This window comes from Dioscorea cayenensis, chromosome 11 (genome assembly GCF_009730915.1).
Source record: "Dioscorea cayenensis subsp. rotundata cultivar TDr96_F1 chromosome 11, TDr96_F1_v2_PseudoChromosome.rev07_lg8_w22 25.fasta, whole genome shotgun sequence".
Classification (NCBI taxonomy): Eukaryota; Viridiplantae; Streptophyta; class Magnoliopsida; order Dioscoreales; family Dioscoreaceae; genus Dioscorea; species Dioscorea cayenensis.
In genome coordinates this window covers 21,375,816-21,399,516 of record NC_052481.1, presented here as the reverse complement: position 1 = coordinate 21,399,516, position 23,701 = coordinate 21,375,816, and the positions used below count along the sequence as shown (strand labels likewise).

At 33.3% G+C, this 23,701-nt stretch overlaps 3 protein-coding genes and 1 long non-coding RNA gene across 6 annotated transcripts; all 4 read left to right on the top strand.

Annotated features, from left to right (window-relative positions):
• Positions 1 to 10: 10 nt before the first annotated feature.
• LOC120271453 (receptor-like protein EIX1) lies at positions 11 to 2,433 on the top strand. 3 transcript variants are annotated; one of them, XM_039278129.1, is made up of 2 exons: positions 11 to 2,193; positions 2,369 to 2,433. In XM_039278129.1, the coding sequence occupies exons 1-2, from the start codon at positions 66 to 68 to the stop codon at positions 2,428 to 2,430; spliced, it is 2,190 nt and encodes a 729-aa protein (XP_039134063.1). In that variant the 5' UTR covers positions 11 to 65; the 3' UTR covers positions 2,431 to 2,433. The 3 variants fall into 3 exon arrangements, with proteins under 3 accessions (XP_039134063.1, XP_039134064.1, XP_039134065.1); XM_039278130.1 differs by lacking the exon at positions 2,369 to 2,433 and having other exon boundaries at positions 11 to 2,043; positions 2,154 to 2,296; XM_039278131.1 differs by lacking the exon at positions 2,369 to 2,433 and having other exon boundaries at positions 11 to 2,043; positions 2,126 to 2,228.
• LOC120271454 (receptor-like protein EIX2) lies at positions 2,378 to 3,463 on the top strand. The gene has a single exon (XM_039278133.1). The coding sequence runs from the start codon at positions 2,460 to 2,462 to the stop codon at positions 3,309 to 3,311; it is 852 nt and encodes a 283-aa protein (XP_039134067.1). The 5' UTR covers positions 2,378 to 2,459; the 3' UTR covers positions 3,312 to 3,463.
• A 1,719-nt stretch (positions 3,464 to 5,182) lies between these two features.
• LOC120272134 (ABC transporter F family member 3-like) lies at positions 5,183 to 14,251 on the top strand. Its single transcript, XM_039278888.1, is given in 19 exon segments — positions 5,183 to 5,326; positions 5,328 to 5,435; positions 5,595 to 5,810; positions 5,973 to 6,162; positions 6,285 to 6,493; positions 6,684 to 6,842; positions 7,852 to 7,980; positions 8,052 to 8,153; positions 8,269 to 8,415; positions 8,909 to 8,971; positions 9,212 to 9,258; positions 9,391 to 9,450; positions 9,871 to 9,953; positions 10,591 to 10,685; positions 10,831 to 10,917; positions 12,576 to 12,663; positions 12,833 to 12,918; positions 13,733 to 13,795; positions 13,899 to 14,251. Coding segments are annotated over 19 exon segments (2,154 nt in total). The 5' UTR covers positions 5,183 to 5,230; the 3' UTR covers positions 14,025 to 14,251.
• Positions 14,252 to 15,095: 844 nt separating this feature from the next.
• On the top strand, positions 15,096 to 17,301 carry LOC120272589. Its single transcript, XR_005540217.1, has 3 exons — positions 15,096 to 15,769; positions 16,044 to 16,639; positions 16,725 to 17,301. It is a non-coding gene; the product is annotated as an uncharacterized LOC120272589 (long non-coding RNA).
• Positions 17,302 to 23,701: the final 6,400 nt, after the last annotated feature.

Below are 23,701 nucleotides of genomic sequence, written 5' to 3'. Positions count from 1 at the left end.
GAATGGCCCTTCTTGACTTCAAGAAGCATGTTCAAGATCCAAACAACAAGTTGTCATCTTGGGTGATGGGACAAGACTGCTGCTCATGGGAAGGAGTCCATTGTGACAACCTCACCGGTAACATTGTTGGACTGCAACTCAGGGGTCCGTATCCGTGGTCAGACGAGTCTTATTTCTTCAAGGATGACTCGGATTACTTGCAGTTGCAGTACTTGCATTACTTGCAGCTGGGAGGTGAGATCTCTCCATCTTTGCTTCAACTTCAACATTTGAATTATCTTGACTTGAGTTGCAACTTCTTCAATGGAACAAGTATTCCATCATTCATCGGTCAGTTCAAGGAATTGAGATACCTCAATCTCTCTTATTCTTACTTTGGTGGACTCATTCCTGCTAATTTTGGAAATCTCTCCAGTTTGCACACTCTTGACCTCTCATATAATGATGGAGTTTATGTTGATGATCCTGCTCATCAATGGCTTTCTCATCTTATTTCATTGCAACACTTGGGTATGAGTGGTCTCCCCTTTTTCAGTAACTCATCAAGTAGCTTGTTTCTAGCCCTGAACAAGCTTCCTTCCATAAAGGAGATACGTTTGTCTGATTGTTGGTTTGAAAGCATTCCTCTTTTCATTCCCCATCTCAACTTCTCATCTCTCTCCATCCTTGATCTCTCTTACAACTCCATCAATTTATCAGTGCCTTACTTCCTATTCAACCTAAAAAGCCTTCAATATCTAGACATCAGTTACAATTATTTTGATAACATCGGGGGGCATGATTATGAATGGCTTTCTAATCTCACTTCATTGCAACACTTGGATATGAGTGGCGTCAACTTGAGCAGCATCTCAAGTAGCTTGTTCCTAACTCTCAGCAAGCTTCCTTCCATAAATGAGCTGCATTTGTCTGGGTGTGAGATAGAAAAGCTTCCTTTTTCCATTCCTCATCTCAACTTCTCATCTCTGTCTGTTCTTGACCTCTCTTACAACCATATCAATTTCTCGGGGATTTCCTGGTTGTTCAACATCAAGAGCCTACAATCTCTAGACCTCAGTCAAAATGAACTTCATCACCGCACCACCACCATGGTACCTTCTCTCAAAGTGTCAGCTACTTATTATATTACAAATGATTATAAGAGTCAACCCAGTGAGATAAGCATACCTGAAAGCATGGGCAGTCTTTGCAGCTTGCAAACTCTGGACTCGAAAAGCTTGAGTATCTACAAGAGACTGGCTGAACTTGAAGGTGTGTTTTCTGGCTGTCTTAAGAATAGTCTCACTCATTTGCACTTAAGTTCCACTGAACTTAAAGGAGATATACCAGACTGGATTGGAGAAATCAAGAATCTCAAGCTTCTTGATCTCTCACGCAACTCATTCTCCGGCTCTGTTCCTTCATCCCTAGCATCACTTTCTTTTTTGGAGGAATTATTGCTTTTTGATAATCAACTAACAGGGACATTACCAAAGGAGTTTGGAAATCTTGCACAGCTGGCATATTTGGATCTTTCTTCTAATCAACTAACAGGGACATTACCAAAGGAATTTGGAAATATTGCACAGCTGGGATATTTGGATCTTTCTTATAATCAGCTGAGTGGTGCTATATCTGAAGAACCATTCACTCACCTTGGGAATTTAAAAACACTTGATATGTCAAGTAACTCACTGGTTTTCAATGTGAGTGCTAACTGGGTTCCTCCTTTTCTTCTCAGTGAGTTAAGAATCAGGTCATGCTTAGTTGGTCCGGAATTCCCAACGTGGCTTCAGACCCAACACAAGTTGGAGACACTTGATATGTCCCAGAATAGAATCTCAAGCACAATGCCTGACTGGTTGTGGAACTTGACTACTCGCAACCTTTTTGATTTAGACCTCTCATTTAATCAAATTCAAGGGATGATACCCAAATTCTTAACTTTCACTCGCATGAGAAAACTTGATCTTTCTTCTAATTTGTTTTCAGGTCCTTTACCAAATCTCCACATGAAGAGCCCCACCTTTTCTTCCATAGACCTCTCTAATAACTCTTTTTCAGGTCCTATCCCTCGAATTATGCTAAATGACACATTTTTTTCTGATATTTACATCTCAATTTCCATGAACAAATTAAATGACAGTGTTCCTGAATGGTTGTGTCAAATGAAGGACATTGGAGCCATCGATTTCTCTAAAAATCATTTATCAGGTGAGCTCCCTGATTGTTGGTCAAATTCATCTATGCTATCAGATATTGATTTGGCATACAACAATATATCTGGAGCTATACCAGGTTCAATATCTCATCTTAGTTATCTAAACTCTCTATTGTTGAACCATAATAAAATGTCTGGTGAGCTCCCTTATTCTTTAAAGAACTGCAGTCAATTGGTCACTCTTGATCTCAGAAGCAACAATTTCACTGGAAGCATACCAGCATGGATAGGAGAACGGCTATCATATTTAACGGTTCTTATGTTAAAGTCGAATGCTTTTGTTAATCACATCCCACAAGAACTTTCTCAACTCCAATATCTACAAATACTTGATTTGTCAAGCAATAATCTCTCAGGTCCTATTCCAAAGAGTTTGAGCAACTTGACTGCCATGCAAATGCTCCCAGACACTATTGGTTGGATACATATGGTGATCGCAAATAAAGAAACCATGCTCTTAAGTTTTAGAGGAAGAGATGATGAATATAATCAACGCAATATTGCATTTCTAAATTACATTGACCTTTCCAATAATGAGTTGTCAGGGAACATCCCTGAAGAGCTAGCAAGTTTGTATGGTCTTCAGAGTTTAAACCTCTCTGGAAATACTTTACAAGGTGAGATTCCAAACAAATTGGGTAGAATGAAGCAGCTACAATCACTAGACTTATCAAGAAATGAACTTTCAGGAAGTATACCTGCAACTTTATCAAACTTGACATTCTTGGAACACTTCAATGTATCATATAACAACTTGTCAGGAAGGATACCATCAGGTAATCAGTTCAACACATTCAATGACTCTTCTATTTACATTGGAAATCATCTTTGTGGATATCCTCTGAGTGACAATTGCACTAAAGATGGTGGAATAATTAACGAAGAGTTAAGTGCTGGAAAAGATGAAGATGATGGGATGCTATGGATGTACATTGGATCTTTGTCAGGGTTTGCAGTTGGATTCTGGACCATTTGGGGTGTCTTAATATTCAAGAAGAAATGGAGGCATGCTTATTTCCATTGCGTAGACAACACATACAACAAGATCTATATTTATATTGCAGTGAGCTTTGCAAGGATGAGTATCAAGATGATGTCGATAAATCATTAGAGTGCTCAGAAAGATTATATATATATACACATACACTTTTTTTTTAATGTTTTATTAAAATTTATGCACTTTACTTTTTATTTTTATGAAAGCTTCTCTGTATCTTTGCTTCTCTATTGTGTATATTTGAATCATGTATGGAGAATATTTTAGTAATCCGTAATCCTGCATCTAGCTATTTTTTTATTTTATTTTTATAATTAGGGTGAATAGTTTGTGAGGTATCTTTGGAATCCTGAGAGTTTAAAGCAAAACCATCTTCATCTTCACTTTGCTTATGTGTCTCTTGTTGCCAGGTCCTGTATTGGAAGCCAACAACACCCAGGTTTGCATCAAATTTTATTTTTGAGTTTAGATGGACCTATTCCTTCTGTTTAGAAGGCTTGGGTTTGGTTCTATTGTTAAGCCTTTTGTTTGTTTCAATTTATTTATATATTTATTTTTGAGAAAAGAAAGGTTTAGTGTGCCTCATTTTTAAGTTTTTGGGAAAAAGAAGCCTTTTGTTTTTATGATTCCAAAGTTTTGCCTGAGCTATGGCTTGATAAAATTGCGTCTTTTGAGATTAACTCTGGGATAGCTTGCTTGGATGGGTAATTGATTCTTATTATATAAAGGCGATTAGCATACACATTTGTTTAGCATGATAGAATTGAAACTCATAAAAATAATTCTTTAGACTTCAATAAATTATCATATTTTAGTACTTAAAAAATTATCACTTTTAGAACAGGAGGATGCAACTTTTTAATCCATCTCTAGTGATTTTTAATTTAAGATGCTTTGTCCTGCTGAATGCTATTTTTGTTGAATTGTTTTGTCTCATTTGAGTTTAATTAATATTTAGTATGGTTTAGTAAAATGACTATTTATGAATATTGTAGTTTTTCTGAAATGAGAAACGTGAGCATTTTACCAAAAACAGGTGGAGCACTTTCGCAAAACTGTGAGATACAATTTGAATTTTTAACATCACAATTAGGAAAAAGAATGAAATATCAACCACCTTATTATAAGAGTATAAGAGTAGAGAGGTATAGAAATTTTTATTTACTTTTTTTATTTTTGAGGGGATAAAATCACTACATTTAAATCAAAAAAACATCTTATTTATATATGTATATATATCATATATCATATATATATTGAGCTTGTACATTAATACTTAGATATTAACCAAAAACCTTTTCGTATGGGCTTAATGAGCATTTCTAGTCTGTAGAGGCTTATTGTTGTATAATTTAAAATGCTTTATTTGTCATTCATCATGGAAGGCAAAAGTTACCTACTTATCTAGAATAATTGGGTGTAAAATGTCTTTACACGGCTTCTAAAGTCAGTCGTAAATAATTCATTATAAAAAGTTGATGGATTTTAAAATTGGCTAAATAGGTTTTTTCTTTCATTATTCATCATGAATAACTTTTATCAAAAACCAAATAAATTTTAAAATATAAAAATAATTCAAATCACTTTTTAAAATTAATCTTTACAAATAGTACATTATTTTATACAATATTGTTCACTCATTGTTTCCGAAACCAAATAATATTACATTATAATACTACTGACATGAGGTTTTGAATCTGCACATATCTATTTACTGCCAAGGTGTCTTACCACCCAGATTATTCCAACTACAATTGGTTTGTATTTTATTTCTTTTCATTTGTCCACTATTATTTTTTTAAAAAAATATTTATTTATTTTTTATTCTCTTATGCAAACCAGAATCTAACTTAACTAATCAATTCTCAACGTCGTGACACAACCAGCTAACTAATTGGTTTAGCCAATTGGGTTCGAACCCAATCGAAACCGGCTCATAAAGCCAATCCCAAATCCTCGAGCTCCAGCTTCTAATAAAGTCTCATCGAGCCTTCGCCGCGAAGGGCAGGAGAAGCCGGAGAAGAGGAGCGGCGATGGCGGTGGTAGCGAGCTCGGTGGTGCACGATGTGCTAGGCAGTCGAGCGGTGGACGTCGATAAGCCCATCATCGACTACATTATCAACGTCCTCAGCCGACGAGGATTTCGACTTCGGCGTCGATGGCGATGGCGCTTTTGAGGCCGTCGGTGACCTCCTTGTTGATTCCGGCTGTGTTGAAGACTACGAGGAAGGCCGATTGGTATAGCCCTAGCCATGTCGGATCTTGATTCTTGATTTTCAGGATACCTGATGTGAATTTTCGTATTAGGGCTTTTAGAAATCCAAGAATTAGAGGTTTTTTGTGACAGAAATCCAAGAATTGGAGGTTTAGTTTCGTTTTGGTTGTCTGGAAATGTAGGTTTGCAGCAAAATCTCGGAGAAGTTTGGCAAACATGGGTTGGTGAAGCCAAAGGAAGCCGTGCGGAGCCTAGCGACACCGCTGCGGATGTTTGATGGGATGGACGATGGTGAACCTGTAAAGAAAAAGGTTGAGTTGTTGGATGGTCCTGTGTTGACTGAACGCGATAGAGTAAAGCTCGAGAGAAGAAAGCGGAAAGAGGAGAGACAGAGAGAGGTTCGCTTGTGCCATACTGATCTTTTAGTGGTAGCAGTTTATCTAGATGGGAGGATTGATATGGAATGCAAATTTGATTTTCTTTGGATGTTTTAGGTGAAAATTAAGTGTTTTTATTTGTGCTCTGCAATGGCTTATGGATTATGGTTTTTTTCTTTGTAGGCCCAATATCAAATGCATTTGAAGGAGATGGAAGCTGTTAAAGCAGGAATGCCAGTTGTGTCTGTAAGACATGAAGGTGATGGAGGGTCGGCAGCCAAGGATATACATATGGAGAACTTCAACATCTCCGTTGGTGGCCGTGATCTAATCACTGATGCTTCAGTTACTCTTTCTTTTGGAAGACACTATGGTGAGTTACTGCAAATGAATCCAGACTTTTGCTCTGTTGGTGTTCATATGGCACTTAGGCAGGCAGTATGTAAGTTGGAGTGTGGTTGATATTCTTTAATATCACACTCTTTATATTTGCAGGTCTTGTTGGCAGAAATGGGACTGGTAAAACGTCTTTCCTCAGACATATGGCCATGCATGCTATTGATGGTATTCCTAGGAACTGCCAAATATTACATGTGGAACAAGAAGTTGTGGGAGATAATACATCAGCTCTGCAGTGTGTCCTATTAGCTGATATTGAAAGGGCACAGCTGCTGGAAGAAGAAGCCCAGCTACTTTCTCAACAGGTTCTTTTGGTGTTTATTTGATATATTATCAGAACAAATTTTACCATCTATCTGGAATCTTTAGTTCTTTAACTGTTCAATCAAACAATTTTATATCATCTTATGGGTTCTTTAGTTTGTTACTGCTCAATCATGTTTAATTCTATTTATGTTTTTATTTGTGTTGCTAAATCACTCTTATCTCTTGAAGAGAGATCTGGAATATGAAGCTGAATTTGGGAATAGTAATGGACATCTTAAAGGGGGCCTTGACAAAGATACTATTTCAAAAAGGCTTGAAGAGGTGTATAAAAGGCTCGAATTCATTGATGCATATTCAGCAGAGGCACGTGCTGCTTCAATTCTTGCGGTTAGTTTCTTGAGCCCTTGAAAATGTTAAATTCTCCGTGCTAATTTAACTTTGATTGTACTGTAGACCATTACATGCTATGTGTTTTAAACATTTATTGGTGCTCCAATTGAAATATTTTCTTGTTTTTTGGAAGGTATAAATCAAATGTATAGAAGGAAACATGGTATACCTCCTCTTTTAAAATTTTATAGGTTGGTTCCACATCTCACATCCACAATATTTGAAGATTAACCATCTTCGGAAGAGCACTACTGTCTGGATGTAACTACATAAACCTTTGTGTCTATGAATGTTGATCAGGTGCTATTAAAATGAAGTATATATGATTTGCACAACATTTCTTGGCATGTGCAAGACTACTATATTTCAAGCCCATAAATTTTTTTTTAAGATAGAAGGGTTGGAGACAGAGAATTAACTTCTAAGAGTTGATTTGATGCTCTTACGCATTCCCTTAGGAGGCAGCAATACTTTCTAAGAGTTTTTGGAGACAGATACAAGGACAAGTATTCAACACGGCCAGATCTAGTGTTATTAAAAGTGTTAATTGATTGATTCTTCATTCACTTTACAATCATCCTTTGTGTTAATCAGCTAAAGGAAATGATGTGATTGTTGAAAAACAACGAATCAGCAGCAAACCTTGATGGTTTGTTCTTGTTTCCTTGGCCTCACTTTGATTTCAGCCATCTGATTTTTTATCATCTGTTCCATAATTTTGTTTTGTGATTTTGTAGTTCTTTGCTGTCAGTCTCTTTGACTCGCTTTCATATCATCTAATTAGTTCACCTTAGAATCTCAGATCTAGTCTGGTTCATGTGCATATCACCTAAAATAGATAGGCGCAAGGATGTATTTGTGTAAACATATTATTATTGCAAACAACAATACGTGAACTTTTCATGTATATGGAAGCTACATTTTTACTGCACATCTTTTGGTTTTTTTTCTCCAGAGTAGTGCTATTTTGTATTGGTAATTCATGCAATCGTTGTCAACTTTCCAGGGTCTTAGCTTCAGTCCAGAAATGCAGAAAAAGCCTACTAAATCTTTTTCTGGAGGATGGCGTATGCGAATAGCTCTAGCACGTGCTTTATTCGTCGAGCCTGACTTGCTACTTCTTGATGAGCCTACGGTAACTCTGATTGTGTTATATTGTTTACTCTTCTATTGGTTGATTGAATGAAAATCTTTGCTTTGTTATAGAATCATCTTGATCTTCATGCCGTGTTATGGCTGGAGTCCTACCTAGTGAAATGGCCAAAGACGTTCATTGTTGTTTCTCATGCTAGAGAGTTCCTAAATACGGTATGTACCACATATCTTCTTCAGAATAGGCACAACAAACTCATAATTCATTGGGAATATAATTTTAGAAGATTCTTCAGAAGTTTCTGTAATGGCCTTATTAATGTCTTTTCAGGTAGTTACAGATATACTCCATTTACATAATCAAAAACTGATTGCTTATAAGGGAGACTATGATACCTTTGAAAGAACACGTGAGGAGCAGCTCCGAAATCAGCAGAAGGCCTTTGAGACAAGTGAAAAGGCTAGAGCCCACATGCAGGTGTGATCTCCAGTTCCATGATTCCATCTTCAAGCAGTTAAATAGAGCTGCATGTTTTTGCTGCCATTTATGTTATACATGTATTAGAAATGAGTATCATTTGGTTTATCAAGGTAAGTTTTAATCCCTGGTTCTGTACCAAATTTTTCTCCTATAAATATTAGAAAATAGTAAAGAGCATGCAATGGAGCCCTATAGCTAGAGTAAACTTTGTTTTGCAATATGTTCATATCTGTTGTCAAAACATGCTATAGTTTCTACTCTTAGAGGAGAATGAAAGATGGACTACATTGCAAGTGTTGCTATAATAGGGTGCTTTGGTTTTTCTGGTGATAAAGTATTGTACAATGTCCTGTTATTGTCCCTTCTGATAATAAAAGATTTGATTTTGGGGATTCATTAGTTTTGAAATGATGTTCATGATTATTTTCACTTGGATTTATAATCACACGTATTTTGAAACTAACATTACGTCTATTACTTTTCTTGACAGGCATTTATTGATAAATTCCGTTATAATGCTAAACGTGCCTCTCTGGTCCAGTCAAGAATAAAGGTTCTGCCCTCAGCGCCTTGTTCCCATTCTACTAAAATAATTACATTATATGGTGTTTGAGTACATAATCTATTCTTGATTATAATCAACCAAATTTTAACCATTTTGGTCAGAATGGGTGGTTTCCTTTGGTACCAGTTTCCCTTGTACTATGGAATAAGTTTGTCTTTCTAATAGTGCATATGTATGTGTTCAGAACAATATTAGTCAATTACTTGTTCGTATTTTGTTTTTATGTAGGCATTGGAGCGAATGGGTCATGTAGAGGAAATCATCAATGATCCAGAGTATACCTCCTACTTACATTGAGTTCATCTTCCTTATTATGGGAAATGGATTTTATTTATTGATTTACTTTATAAATTTCTTTATCAAACATCCACTTTCTTTGGTTAAACATCATATCTTTTCTTTTGCAGCTACAAATTTGAGTTCCCCACCCCTGATGATCGACCTGGTCCACCCATCATAAGTTTCAGGTTTTGATTTTTAATGCTTGAAATCCGAATTTATTTTTTTCTCACTTACTCCAGAAGAGTTAGATTTATATGCATAGTTTACTAAGGGCACTTCAGTCTGATTATAATTTAGCCAATTAGATTTTTTTTTTAACCATTTCTAATAACATGAAAAGAAGGGAAACTACTAAATTTTTTAAAAGAGATCATCTTATCTGTGAATAAAATGTCATTTAAACTTCTAATTGAAATGAATTTTTGACATCGATCGGGTAGGCCTCTGAGTTGGTAACTTTCTCTTTTTTTCTTTTCTTGTCTTATTGAACTGATCATTGATATTAATTGCTTGATCATGATTGAATTAGAAATTCCTTTATCTGCTTTAATTTCTCTAACTAAGCACTGATTTGAACTGGATTGTTGCGTTCTATTTGTTTGCAGTGATGCATCTTTCGGTTATCCAGGAGGGCCTACATTGTTTAAGAATTTGAATTTTGGAATAGACCTAGACAGTCGAATAGCTAGTAAGTATAAGGTTTACTTATTTAAATATAAACCCATAAGTTGTGCAAGATGTCAATTCCTTGGGCAAAACATTCACTTGTTATCTGTTTTTCTGTTTGATAAATTAGAGTAGTGCTGTGGAGTATTCAAGTATCTATCATATTAGGATCTGCAGATCGTGGTTCTTATATTGTGATCACTCTATAATTTTGACTTCCATTATTGTCATCTATTTAGCTATTTTGGTGTCAGACTCTGCTATCTGATTCCTAGGCCATGTCAGTCTGCTTTGCTTTCTAGTTCTTGGGCTAGGAAAAGTTTATGCTGTATTGATGCATTGCTACCACCGTACTGAATTTTAGCTATGGACAGTTGTTAAGATCACCTGGATAATTTAACTGGTTTTCTTTTTCCTCAAACATGGTGGGTGCTTCATGCTACTGTACAAGGATAGTTGAGAAGAAATTTTGGTAGCCATATTCATCCTTGGTAAGGAAGGGGTAATATATGTTTGCCCTTTAGTGTCAGACTAGAAATTTTTAACTAATAGAAGAGTCAAAGCTACATGGTTTGTTTCCTGTGTTACTTGTGCAATATAGTTGTTTCTCTCTATAATTTTTATTCTTTGGCTAAATTCAGTATAAACATCGGTTACAGTGGTTGGTCCCAATGGTATCGGCAAGTCAACTATTCTAAAATTAATCTCTGGAGAACTCCAACCAACTTCTGGAACAGTTTTTCGTTCTGCCAAGGTATTGTTTGTTCGTCTGAGCACTGTATGTGTTTTCTCTTCTTTTTTGTAGTGACTTGATCGCCTGGAATAATTTGACTGCTGCTTTTATTGTTGTTTAAATCTTTTTTTATGATTTAACTTAATGTCTCTTAATGTCTGTTCAGGTTCGCATGGCGGTGTTTAGTCAGCATCATGTTGATGGGCTTGATTTATCCTCAAATCCTCTTCTTTATATGATGCGTTGCTTCCCGGTAAGCAAAAACTTTATTTTTTTACACTATGCATGTGATGGTGATACTGTTGGTTATTTGTTCAAAATATAATTATAAAGTAATGTGTTCCTCTCAAATTATTTTTCTGTTGACAGTGGTGTCAATATCACTGCATGGGCTGAGCACTGTGCATGCATGGGCTCTGCCGATCCTAGTACAGGCATGGCTCAGGCCACTTGGGCTTGTGCCGGCCTTTTTTTATCTAATTTAAACGCCAACTGTTAAAAAAATCCTATAAAATACTCAAAACATTAAAAAAAGAAAAAATTCTAAGAACATAAATAACCAGATATAAAATTATTTGAATAGAAAGAATTTAAACATTCTATTAAGAATTTATGTGGAAAATTGCATAACTAGGTAATAAACTATCAAGAAAGAAATGCGCTCTGTGGACTGTTCATTCTAAGTCATAGAAAAGTTAAGGACCAAATCTTTTTAAAAAAATTATTGCATAATTCATAATTGTTTGAAGTAGGAAAAAACCCCAAAACTTTGTGATTTATTTATTTTTATTTGTTTTTGTTGAAAAGGTGGATAAACCTTTTGTGATTTAATTTGACAAGTATAAAAAGTAAGTGTCTTTTGAAAAAAATCAAAAAGAAAATCCAATTGATACGAACATTACAAAAAGAAATATGAGGAAAATTATTAAAAAAAGTAATTATATACAAAATTATTTGAATGAAAAGATCTAAAAATTTTATTAGGATTTAATATGGAACATTACTTGAAGAATTATCAAATAAGTAATAACGGTCAAATTAGAAAAAAATATATATATAATTGTATAATAAATTGATGCAGGAAAAAACTTTAAAAACATTATGATTTATTTGAAAAGTATACATGTCTATTTTCATAAAAAAATTTTAAAAAATTTTAACTGTGAAATCTTGAGTTTTGAAAGCTTGAAGCCTTGGATTTGGAGATCTTGAATTTTGAATAGTTGAATTGGAACCTTGGAGGAACTTTGAGTTTTGTAGTCTTGAATCCTCTTTAAAGCCTTGAGCTTTGAAGTTTTGCCTTAAGTGTAAGATCATTCTTATATCAGTATATGAATGTTTAGTTAATGTAGTGCCCTTTCTAGTATCACTGTTGGTGTCATATCCTCCTTGATCTGATAGTCTATCTTTCGTATCTAGGCAATCCTTCAAGGATATACACATTTACTTTATTTGTTGGTTCATCCAACTCCTCTCATCCGGTACTTTGTTTCTTGCACTAAAACAAGACTTTGATGCTACTATGAACATCGGCGGAGTTAGTAAATCATGCTCCATGGCAGCTAGCAGGGAATAATTATGCATTTGTGCTTTGCACTATGAGAAAAATATTAAAAAGATCAATTCTCATTAAAATAAGAAAATCATTAGTATTTGAATGAAGATATAATTCTTGCAGAGAATTAGTACTACCAGTAGTAGTAGCAGAAGAAGAAGACAAAAGCCTGGCCACCAATAGCCTCCCTTGCTATGTTGTTTAAGATTAGATTAATTATTTTTCTTGGTTCACTATTGGGAATGCACCCATGACGAGCTCAGCAAGCTTCAAAATTTTAGATGTTATTTTTATTGGAACTGAGCATTCCCTTATTTTTGAAATGAAACCTATTTCTTTCTATTTGCTTCTTGCAGGGAGTACCAGAACAAAAACTACGAGCACACCTAGGTTCTTTTGGTGTCTCGGGCAATCTTGCACTTCAACCAATGTATACTTTGTCAGGTAACTTAGTTGGCATTTATTTTGATAGGCAAGAATTAGGGAATTGACTAATGACCTTGCCAAACAAAGCTGCAAATTTGCCACTGAGCAAGCTCTTAACTATAAGAAATGCATATAATCATAATTTTTGGTTTGATGTTTGTTTTTCTAATGGATATGCATTTTTCAGGTGGTCAGAAAAGTAGAGTTGCATTCTCAAAAATCACTTTCAAGAAACCGCATATAATTTTGCTGGATGAGCCATCAAATCATCTTGTAAGTGCCTGCAAATCTCCTGTCTTGACTCTTCAGCATGAGCTTAGACAGCATGGTTATGATATCCCAGCCTCGATTATGATTGGATAAAGATACTATGTTTATATGTACAATTTAAACTTAAACATGTAAGATGCCTTTTTAAGGCAAACTGTGAGGCCCAGTGTAGTATGTGTCAAACTGGACAAGTCTTTATGTGAGCTAGGTTGGGCCATTTCATATGATATTAGAGTTTGATATCTTTTAGCAGATTGGGATAGTTTTAATCATGAAATGAACTAAATAGTCCCAAATCAAACAAAGGAAAGAGAGATAATAAAAGAAAATATATAATAGTTTGATCCTGTTAGTAGATTGAGATAGTTTGCTGAACCCTATTTTGTGATGGAAGCTGTAAATTGATTTAAGGATGACCCAAAAGGGATGCACTTTTTATAGAGCAAAACCATGAGGTCCTCCGGTGTGAGATAGGGTAAAGCAAACAATTTCTTGCATGGGCTGGGTTTCGGTTGAGTTAACTTATAATTTCAGTTTTTCTGTTCCTTGTTTTATCTTCTCTGCAGTGAGGTAAGCTGGGTTAGAAAACCACTGCCACTGATAGTGGCAATGCCATTGAACTCTGTTCTACATGGATGCTTCTCATTGTGCTGTTGATACTTTGTCTGTGTGTTCTTTCCTAGTATTAATTGTTTGTTCTCAAAAATTGCTCGTTTCTTTTGTTGGCTGTAGCTGTCTTTGTTATCATCCCAAAAGTTTACAGCTAGTTCATACAAATGAGAAAAACCTAATTTAAAATTTGTGCTCCGTGTTTCAGGACTTGGATGCAGTTGAGGCACTTATCCAAGGCCTAGTCATCTTTCAAGGAGGGGTTCTGATGGTATATGCTTATCTCACTGAAAACTCTTCATTTGAAGACCCAAAATTCAATTCCTTGCATAAAATCACACAATTTCCTGACCTATTTGCTCAATGTTTTGCAGGTGAGCCATGATGAACACTTGATATCAGGCAGTGTTGGTGAGCTGTGGGTGGTGTCTGAGGGAAAGGTCAACCCATATTCAGGAACATTTCAGGATTATAAGAAGATGTTGAAGTCATCTTCTTGAGCAATCTCCATCATCTCCCTCTTCACTCTTGCCCATACAAAGACATTCTGAAACATATTGCTAATCATATATGACTCAGAGTTATTACTGAAATCTCTGTTTCCCCATGTTTATGTTTCAAGATAATAGACAACAAGATTGCACAAACTTTGTCATTCTACTTCAATGTAAAATGAACTGAATTTTGTATCAATGTTTTCACTTCATTATATTTTCATGTTTATATACAATGATATTGATGAGCAGGATGATGGTCTAAGTAAAGGAATATTTTTTTGCAATAAAACCCATTGATAGACTTGTATTTACATCAGGTTTGGTTCTCATGGGCAGATTAATCCACGAGCCCAGTGTTTCTTCTCTGATTGTTGAATCATGATCATACTTGCTGAGCATTTCTGTATGTATCTTATGTGGGTCTAAGACTATGCCCTTGTAGAATTAATTTGCTTGTATTAACTGTATATTATTATGTTAAATAATGAATGAAAAATAATTCATTTTACACATTGGATTATAATTATCTGCAAAAGAAATTTATATCTTCAGAAAATATTTGTCTAAAATACTTTGACAACGTTTCAAAATAATTAACTGGCGTAGACATAATATTTTAAAAAATTTGGAGAGTATAAATATAATTTCAAAATTTTGGAAGGTCATATGTACATATAAGTAATAAATTCCTTTTTTTAATTGTTTTATATATATATATATATATATATATATATATTTTTTTGAGGAAAAAATAAATTGTTTTTATATTTACCATAAGTTTTTCTCTATTACTAGAACCGTTCAAGAGATCCTTCGCTTTCTTTGTTAGGGTTCCGGCGATGGAGAATTCGACGGAGACGGCACCGACGACGCTTGATCGCGTGGCGAGTTGGGTGGGGGCTAGCGTGGCCTCGGCCTTCTTCGCGTCACTGGAGCGGTGGTCATGCATCAATCTCAGCGCCACCGACTCGGACGACGAGGACGAAGAGGAAACCAAGGATCGGCCTCCCATGCTTACCCAGATCATCGTCCATGATGCCCCTAAAGATGGCCAGCCATCAACCAATCCCTAGAAACACAGCAATCGTCTCATTTCCAGACGGTACTCTTGTCTGCCCCCGATTTCTTGATTTCCGATGCGTAATCTTGATCCGGTGGGATTAGATTTATCATTAGTTTGTGTAAATCTAAGTTTTATCTCCAATTTTCTCGTTGTTTTGATGCATTCCTTTAGGCTTTTCTTTATTTCAATGGAATGCATCGGATTTGATGGAATATTGTTATTCGGTAGGAATTTACATATGTTCTTTTGATTTAAGTTATGAAGTGATTCGTGGATGATCATCTTATGCTATTTGTTCAATTTTGACTATAAAAAACTCTTTTTTAATTGAATGATTCCCAAACCAAAATTGAAAGATCATTTCTTGGCTATGCTATGTCATCAATTAAGGTAAAATTATCTGTGAAATGTTTCTGAATGCGTTATCCTTCAAGAAGGATTGATGGAAAAGGAAAAAATTTAGAAGGGAAATTGTAATGTGCTAAATTTCCTCATACCTGCATTGACCTAATACACATAAATCTAATGGTGAGCATGACGAGGATTTTCAAGGTTTTTCCTAGTTCTGCTTGTACCAATCTTTGATCCTTAAACCAATTGGTGGTAGCGCGCATCTTTGTCCACCACGGCGTAAGGAGATTGGTGATTTTGAAGGTTTTTCACTCCAATTCCAAACCAAACCAAAGTGAGTCTATTTTTATTTGGTTATGTAATTTTTTTAATGGTTACTAGGTTTTAAAACATGATGTTAGAGGTGTGAAATAAGTTAGTTTTCAGTTGATTAGTATTTTAATATACACTTGATTCCTAATCATGTGCATTTATCCTGTTGAAACATTGATGTTTTGAAAACAATCAGAGTTTGAACTAATTTATTTTAGTCTCTTCAAATTTTTACCTATGTGTTTGGTTGTAATTTGCTGGTTTTCTAAAATTTCCTGGTATAACTGGATGTCCAGGTTTAATGGTGGCTGTCTCAATGTTGATAGATTTCATTTATTGGTACTTTATGCTAGTGACAAAAGGGAAAAGTTCAAGTAAGATATTGTTGGTTGATATTCTACAACTTAAAAGTGAGATTTTTCTTTTGCAATTGATATCATGCTTGTTTTAAACTTATGTTATGAAGTGTTCATTGAAGTGTATACAAAATTGATTGTTTTTATTTATCTTACTTGGATGTTACTGAGAATAATCTGGCTTGATGTTAATTTTTTCACACAATGACTTCTCACTCGATTATTCCTGGTGATACCAACACAGTCTTCACGTACTTGTTCTTAAAAGTGGATTACAGAATATACGTTTTCATGGAGATTAAATTATTCTTACATAATTGAGAAGATAGCTTATTTTTCCTAGAGAACTCATCCCTGAACGTGTAGTTCATGCAAGAGGAGCCAGTGCCGAAGGCTTCTTCTAATTTACTCATGATGTAGCTCATCTCTGCACTGACATTTGTCCATGTCCCTGAGTGTCCAAAAAGTCCGGTCCTCATTTACTTCTGCACAGTAGTTGATGACTGGCAGCCCTGAAATGATCTGCAATTTCCCAGGTTCATGCTTCACCATCTAATTCTACATTAAAGATGTAATTCTAATTCTTATACTATGGTATACTGTTGAAATTTTCCAATACAGGGGAACTTTGTCTGTTTGGGAAACAACTTTCCTGTTTTCTTCAGCAGAAACGGCATGATATTCCCAGACCAGATCCATGCCTTCCAAACCAAACCGCAAGACAAATGTTCCAGAAAACTGGATAGCATTTGACTTCCTGTCTCACTCCCCGGGAGCAACCACACCTTCTTTCTGTTTGATGATTCCGACATCCCCATGGAGTACAAGTATATGGAAGGTTTTGGTGTCAACACCCATAGCTTCATCAACAGGTATTCAAGGTACCCCTCCCTTCTTTAACAAACAAGGTGAGATGCATTAAATGGAGTTTCTCCGGAAATCAACATGCAGCATTTATAGTTTGTTAGATGATGAGGTGATCATTGGAGGAAAGAACCACTGCCATGTGATGCAGGATCTCTACAAGGTCATTGCCGCTGGGAGCTACCCAGAATCAAAAACTCTATGTTCAGGCAAGCGGGTTTGAGCATGAGGATCACTATGACTTTGATAAACTTGATGATATAAAGATATGGGCAGAGGATTTACTGCCATTGCAGCCAGTGAGAAGGTTAATTCTGAACAAGAACATTGATAACTTTTTGAGAAAATGAGCATCCAGGGCTGCTAGTGCCAGGGATTTACTAGTCTTATGATACGATGCTTCAGAGTAGTATCTTTGCTTATTGAGACACTGAGAGGAACCGCTTTGGTCCTACTTAATTGACACTGCCTGTGAATATGCTCCCTACTGTGCCTTTCATAACAATGTTTCTATGAACTTTGTGCTGTGGAATGAGTGGGTGTATTCGTAATCTCTCTCTGTATATATGTATGTATGTATGTATATCATGCTTATATACATGAGCTGAAGATCTTTGCCAGCTTGGATGAGGAATAAAACCAGAATAAGAGCGAGCTGTGGCTGCTGTTGTTATGATGAACAGATTGTGGTTAATGTAATGAGTTGCATGCAAGAAATGTATCTTAATATCCTACGTGTTTGTGTATCATAAGCTTTTCATAATGAGAAGATGCAGCGTGTTTATTTGTTCTCGTTCTAGTTTTTAACTATATATTTTTTCTTTATCTGTACAAAATACACTCTTTTAAAATATGAAAGTAGTTTTCCACGTACTTTCTCACTTTTTTAAAAAAAATTAATTTTTTTATCATCTAAACTTTAAATTTAAACAGTAAATTTTATTTTATATGATTAGTTAAGATGTCAAAGAGGCCTCGGTGGGCGAGATGGCAGGAGCGTGTGCAGGACCATCTCCGGCCAGCATCGTACAGGTACACCCAACACAGGGTGTCATTTTCCCTTAAAACATACAAAATACTTTGGACCATAACCATTTTTATAGTGTTATTGGAAGGGAGGAATTATCATATTTTTCTTGAAAATAAAATAAAATAATAAAGTGGGTCTAGTCCACTGGGTCACCAATTGTGGGGCTGCTAACCGTGTGCTGCCCGGGCTTAGACCACTAGTGCAACATCAGGCCATGCTGACCCGCTACCACTACAGAATTGACATTTCAAAAGGACTAGTTTAATATATATATAAAGTTTTAAAATATATATATATATATATTAATAATAATAGTAATCAAAATAAAAATCAATTTATGCTTTAAGTTGGTAGTGTTGAAAGTACTTCGAAAAGAAGTTATTTTAAAAACACCAGTACTTGTATCTGATATTGGTATCATTTTTTTCCCCCACCAAAATGGTTGAACAACAAGAAATTAGGAAAAGCAAAGTACTACCTATATAAAGTCACACTAAATAACGTACATGCATGAGATTAAGGAGTCTTGCAGATGCATCATGCAAGAGTTCCACGTACTCCTATGATTATGCTACAAGTGGCTTTTCTTCTTTTTTTTTTTTTTAATTAATAATGATCATAATAATTTATTAAGAAATCTAAAAAATTAAATTTATAACAAAAGTAAAAACTAAATAGAACTGCCAATATAAAGTAGTACAAATTAAATATATTATAGATTTAATTTAATTAATAAAAAACTTAAGTTGATAGCTAGCAAATTGATTGATGTGAGACTATTAGTAACTTTAACAAATTAATTTCACAAAGATATCATGCATCAACTCCTCAATCTTTGAATTTCGGGGATGTAAATATTTAATGTTTGACTTATAAGACGAGAAACAACAATCACTCTCTCATTTAATTTTTTTCTCTTTTGTATGTACATAAAAATAGAATAATAAAATATATGTAAAAACATTTATGATCACTTTTGGATAACTCATTATATATACATACATATATACATATATAATCACTAGTAACCACTGGGGGTCATTAAGGGTTACAACCAAAAGAAAAACATCAAAATGAGAAAGACAAAGAAATTATGGATGTATAAACATCTTTTTATAAGAAAGGAATATCTTATGAAGGATGTGAATATGCTCTACGGAACGCCAAAGAAAAACAAGAAACATTAATTAATAGTGGCAGTGGATAACATTAGGCGTGATGATAAGTGATAACAAATACAAAGAAATGGTCCCCCCAATAAATATATATATATATATATATAGACTTTAAAGTTGATATATATGGATGATAATGAAGAAAGAAAAAGGAAGTGTGGCTTCCCCATTCCACTTGCCACTTGGCCTTAATTGGATAGGTACATGACGTCAAGATATTTTGTTTGCAATGAAATATATGGGTCCAACTTTTCATTGACCAGTTGCCGCCACGCGCTTGACCATTTAACCATTTAAGGACAAAAACAAGGACATCAATTTGTGTGTCATTCCAAGCAACTTGCATCTCCCACACAGTTTGATTCTTGTGAAGTTACATTCCACTGTGGATTCACATGACGTTTCTAGGGAAAAAAATAAAAAAACATTGAGAGCAATTTGATAAATACAAGTTTGTCCTGTTAATATGTTTCTTTTTTTCCAGAATAATATTTGCATATATATATATATATATATATATAATTTGATTAAACTATAAGTTAACTAAATATTTTTTTTATGTAATTCATGGTAGAATAATTAAACTTGCATCAAACTATATCTTCACACACATATATATACATTTACATATGGGAAAAATATAGGTAAGAATCAACTATGTACATTGTTAAAGTTACTATTTTTTTAAAGACGTTTAATAATAATTATTAAATTATTTTTTAACCCTTATTATTTATATAGAGGCTGCATAGATTTTTTGACATTGTTTAATATTATTAAGTATTATGTATAAGATAATGATACTATTGGATACAAATCCAATAACACTACAGGATGTTTTGGATTTAAAAAATAGAGATATTTCTGGAGATATATATATATACATATATAAGGAGATAAATTACTTTTTATTTTAATAAATTTTTTAGTTATTTTAAAATATTATATATATATATATATATATATATTACAAATGTAATAAACCATGTGTGAGGGGTTTTCAGAATGCTGAATGCTGATCTTGTTGTTGCATTTTCTCCTGAAAAAAAAACATATAATAATACCACTTATTCATCAAGGTTTCAAATTCCCATAAATTGTGAGAATTTATAAAGAATTTAATAAGAATTTATGAATCAAATATGGATATGTCATATCCCAATAGAAGTTACTTGAGATATTAATGGATGACAGGAACCAAATACACTTGAGTTGATGTTTATATATAGAACTAGATGGTATCATATTATATAATATAATTTAAAGTTCCAAACTCATATTATTAAGTGTAAAATTATTATATATATTCAGTATAAAACTATCATGTTAATTAATTATTTAATATTATTTCATTTTCAATAACTATTTACATAAATAGTTAAATAAAGTTAAGTTAATTAATTAGGTAATAAAAAAACGCGAATAATTGTACCTCGGGTGGACCGGGATGGGAATCCGAATCGGACCCACACAAGTACTCTGAACCAAGTCCTTATGTCTCCTACTCAATCTCACAACTATTAATATCCTTGAGTTTAATATTTTTTTAAATTTTCATTATATTTTTAACAATAATAATATTTTTTTAAAGTGGATGAACACATATATTAAGAAACAGAAGATGCAACGCTTGCGAAAACTAGCATGCAACAACAAAACAAACCCACTAGATGTGAGCACAAAACAACACAAACCCAGAAGGATGTAACAGCCGGCCTCTACACCCCTCACAAGGATTTAACCCATGCTTTGATCAGAAGCTCCATCATTGGGAGCTACTCCACCAATGGAATCATCACGTTGTCCAGAAAAAGCCAAACTGCAACGGATTGTTGCAATACACTTATTCAACCTCACCTACTGAGAGATAGAGCTGCAGAAAACCACGAGATTAATACATGTGCTACTTTCAAGATAACTGAGTGTGAAGACAAAGCAATAGCATTAAAAACATAGTCATTCTTAGCAAGCCAAATATGCCATACAACAGCTTTAATAATATCGCCCAGAACATGCTAAACAGGTCTAAGCCTGAATCACCATGAACACCACACTTCCTCCATTGAGAATGGGAGCTCAGGTAGATCGAAAAGTTGTAGAAAATAACTCCAAATTGGTTTTAGAGACTGATAATGACGAAAAAGATGATCCACTGATTTCCAATCAGCATGACAAAGAACGCACGTAGCAGTAGGGAGATTTATTACATCTTTGAATGACTAAATTTACCAGCCAAAGGATCTAATATCGTCAATAATAATTATTAAAATAGACAAAATAAATCAAATATCTTTCAAAAAAAATAAAAAATAATTGTCCATTTGCTGAAAATTTCAAACTGATTATATCATTATGTCAGTATCCCAATGGTGACAAAAAGTTATACTATGTCAAAAGATAAGAAATAATAAAAACTTTGATTCTAATTGAAATTAATAAATAAAATAAAACTATGTCCGTACGATAACCAAGATCTCAAGTTTCAAGTGATTTTAAATAAAATTATAAAAGCTACTTTTAAAAAAAAAATTCAACCTAAATTAAGTAACATCAAGCTGGATGAACCCCAAAAGAAAAGGCAAGTAGAGATAAGACGACTATAAAATGTGACATATAATTTGTTAAATAATTAAAAATGTAGATTATCTAGAAGACATTGATCCGTGTCATCCCAAACAAGCTATCAAATTATCTTGGAATCACACATGTCCAATCAAAATGCCCATCTTATCTTCTTAACAACAAAAGTCTATATATATATATATATATATATATATATAAATTAATGCGTTCTCTGTTTTTAGGTGTGCATCTTTTGAAATTTTACACAATTTAGATAAGATCAAGTGAACAGTACTCTTAATTAATATTAATATTATATGTCATTCACTAAAGTTTTTTTTCCTTTAAAAGCCACTTCTTAAGCAACCTCCAAAGATTTATTTTGAATATTTTAATCTAAATATTATTTATCTGGAAATTTTATGAAGATTAAAATATTTTTTAAAAAAACTATCCCTTTATATATTTTTCGTAAAACCAATATATATGCATCTGTATAAGCAGATAGGTGTGTCTTGATATTTTAATAAGGGCTTTTTAATAATTTTAAAAACATAATAATATGTTTGTCATTTATAAAAGTAATGATAATTTTTTTTTATTGTTGTATTCTCTAAACATCCAACAATGGCTCATACTTGACAAACTCAACCATGCTTTATAATCACATGTTTATGAGAATCTGGAGTTTAATTATAAGAAAATAATTTGAAAGTTTAATAATAATACTTAAATCAAACATGGATATATTATATACCAATAAAAATTATATGAGAATTATCAGCATCCTAAACTATATTAAATTGTCTCTAACACAGTGAAAATGTATCAAAATCTTAATTATGTTATTAAATACAAAATTAATCTTGATATTAGAGATAAAAACTTGTTTTGTTTTTATATAAAGTTATAACATTAATTAATTAGGGGTATTTTTAATAACTTACTGATAAAAATAATGAAATAATTTTTTTAATAATTAATTAATTAGATAATAAAAAAATATACAATAAAGATGTGTGGACAGTGGTACTCTAAAGCCGATTGTCTTCTTTTGTCAATCCGACGCAAAAGATTCGAGTTGAATATTTTTTAATATTTTGTACTTATTATTTATATATTAATAATAATGATCTGATATCAATTAATACTAATCAAAATCCTTTCTTTTAAATTTCAATTCCATTACATCAATATGCTATTTTCCCGACAATGACAAATTGAGTGTGTTGTTCATATTTATTTTCAATTTCTAATTTGTTACAATAATTCAAAATAAAAAACGTATCATAGATAGAATAATTAAAGTAATAAAAACAAACTTGTTTTAATTAAAATTAATAAAACAAAAATTAATTTTTATAGGGTATACACATATTTATAAAAATTATAAAAAAATTTGAGAATTTTCGTTAAAAATATATATAATAATAGTTGATAATAAATTATCTTTTTCTTTTAGAATATGGACAAATCATGTCAGCTTTTTAAATATACCACATACTCTCATTTTGTGTAACGGGAAACTTGACTCTTGATCTTCTTCCATATACTAATGATTTAGTGTCAATAGCCTAAGATACTGTTGTTTATTATCACATTTATCATAAAATTATTTTATAAATATTTTTTTTCCTCACTGCTTAAATAGCTTGAAAAGATCTCGTCTTATTTACTTATATTATAATGTATTCATAATTTTTTTTTAAAATATAAACTTCATAATTAAAAGATAAAAAAATTTAAAAATAGTGTGACATGACATTCTAACATGCTAAATAATTGAGAGTGGACAATGATGCGTGCCATTCCCAACAAGCAATAAAATGATTCAGGCATGGTCCACTTAAAATACAGATCTTATCTAGTTATCTTACCAAAACCAGCCTGTCCCCTTAAAAAATTAAACATATCTTCCATTAAATTAATGTCTCCTTTATTACCTCTGTGCCATTATAAAAATTCAT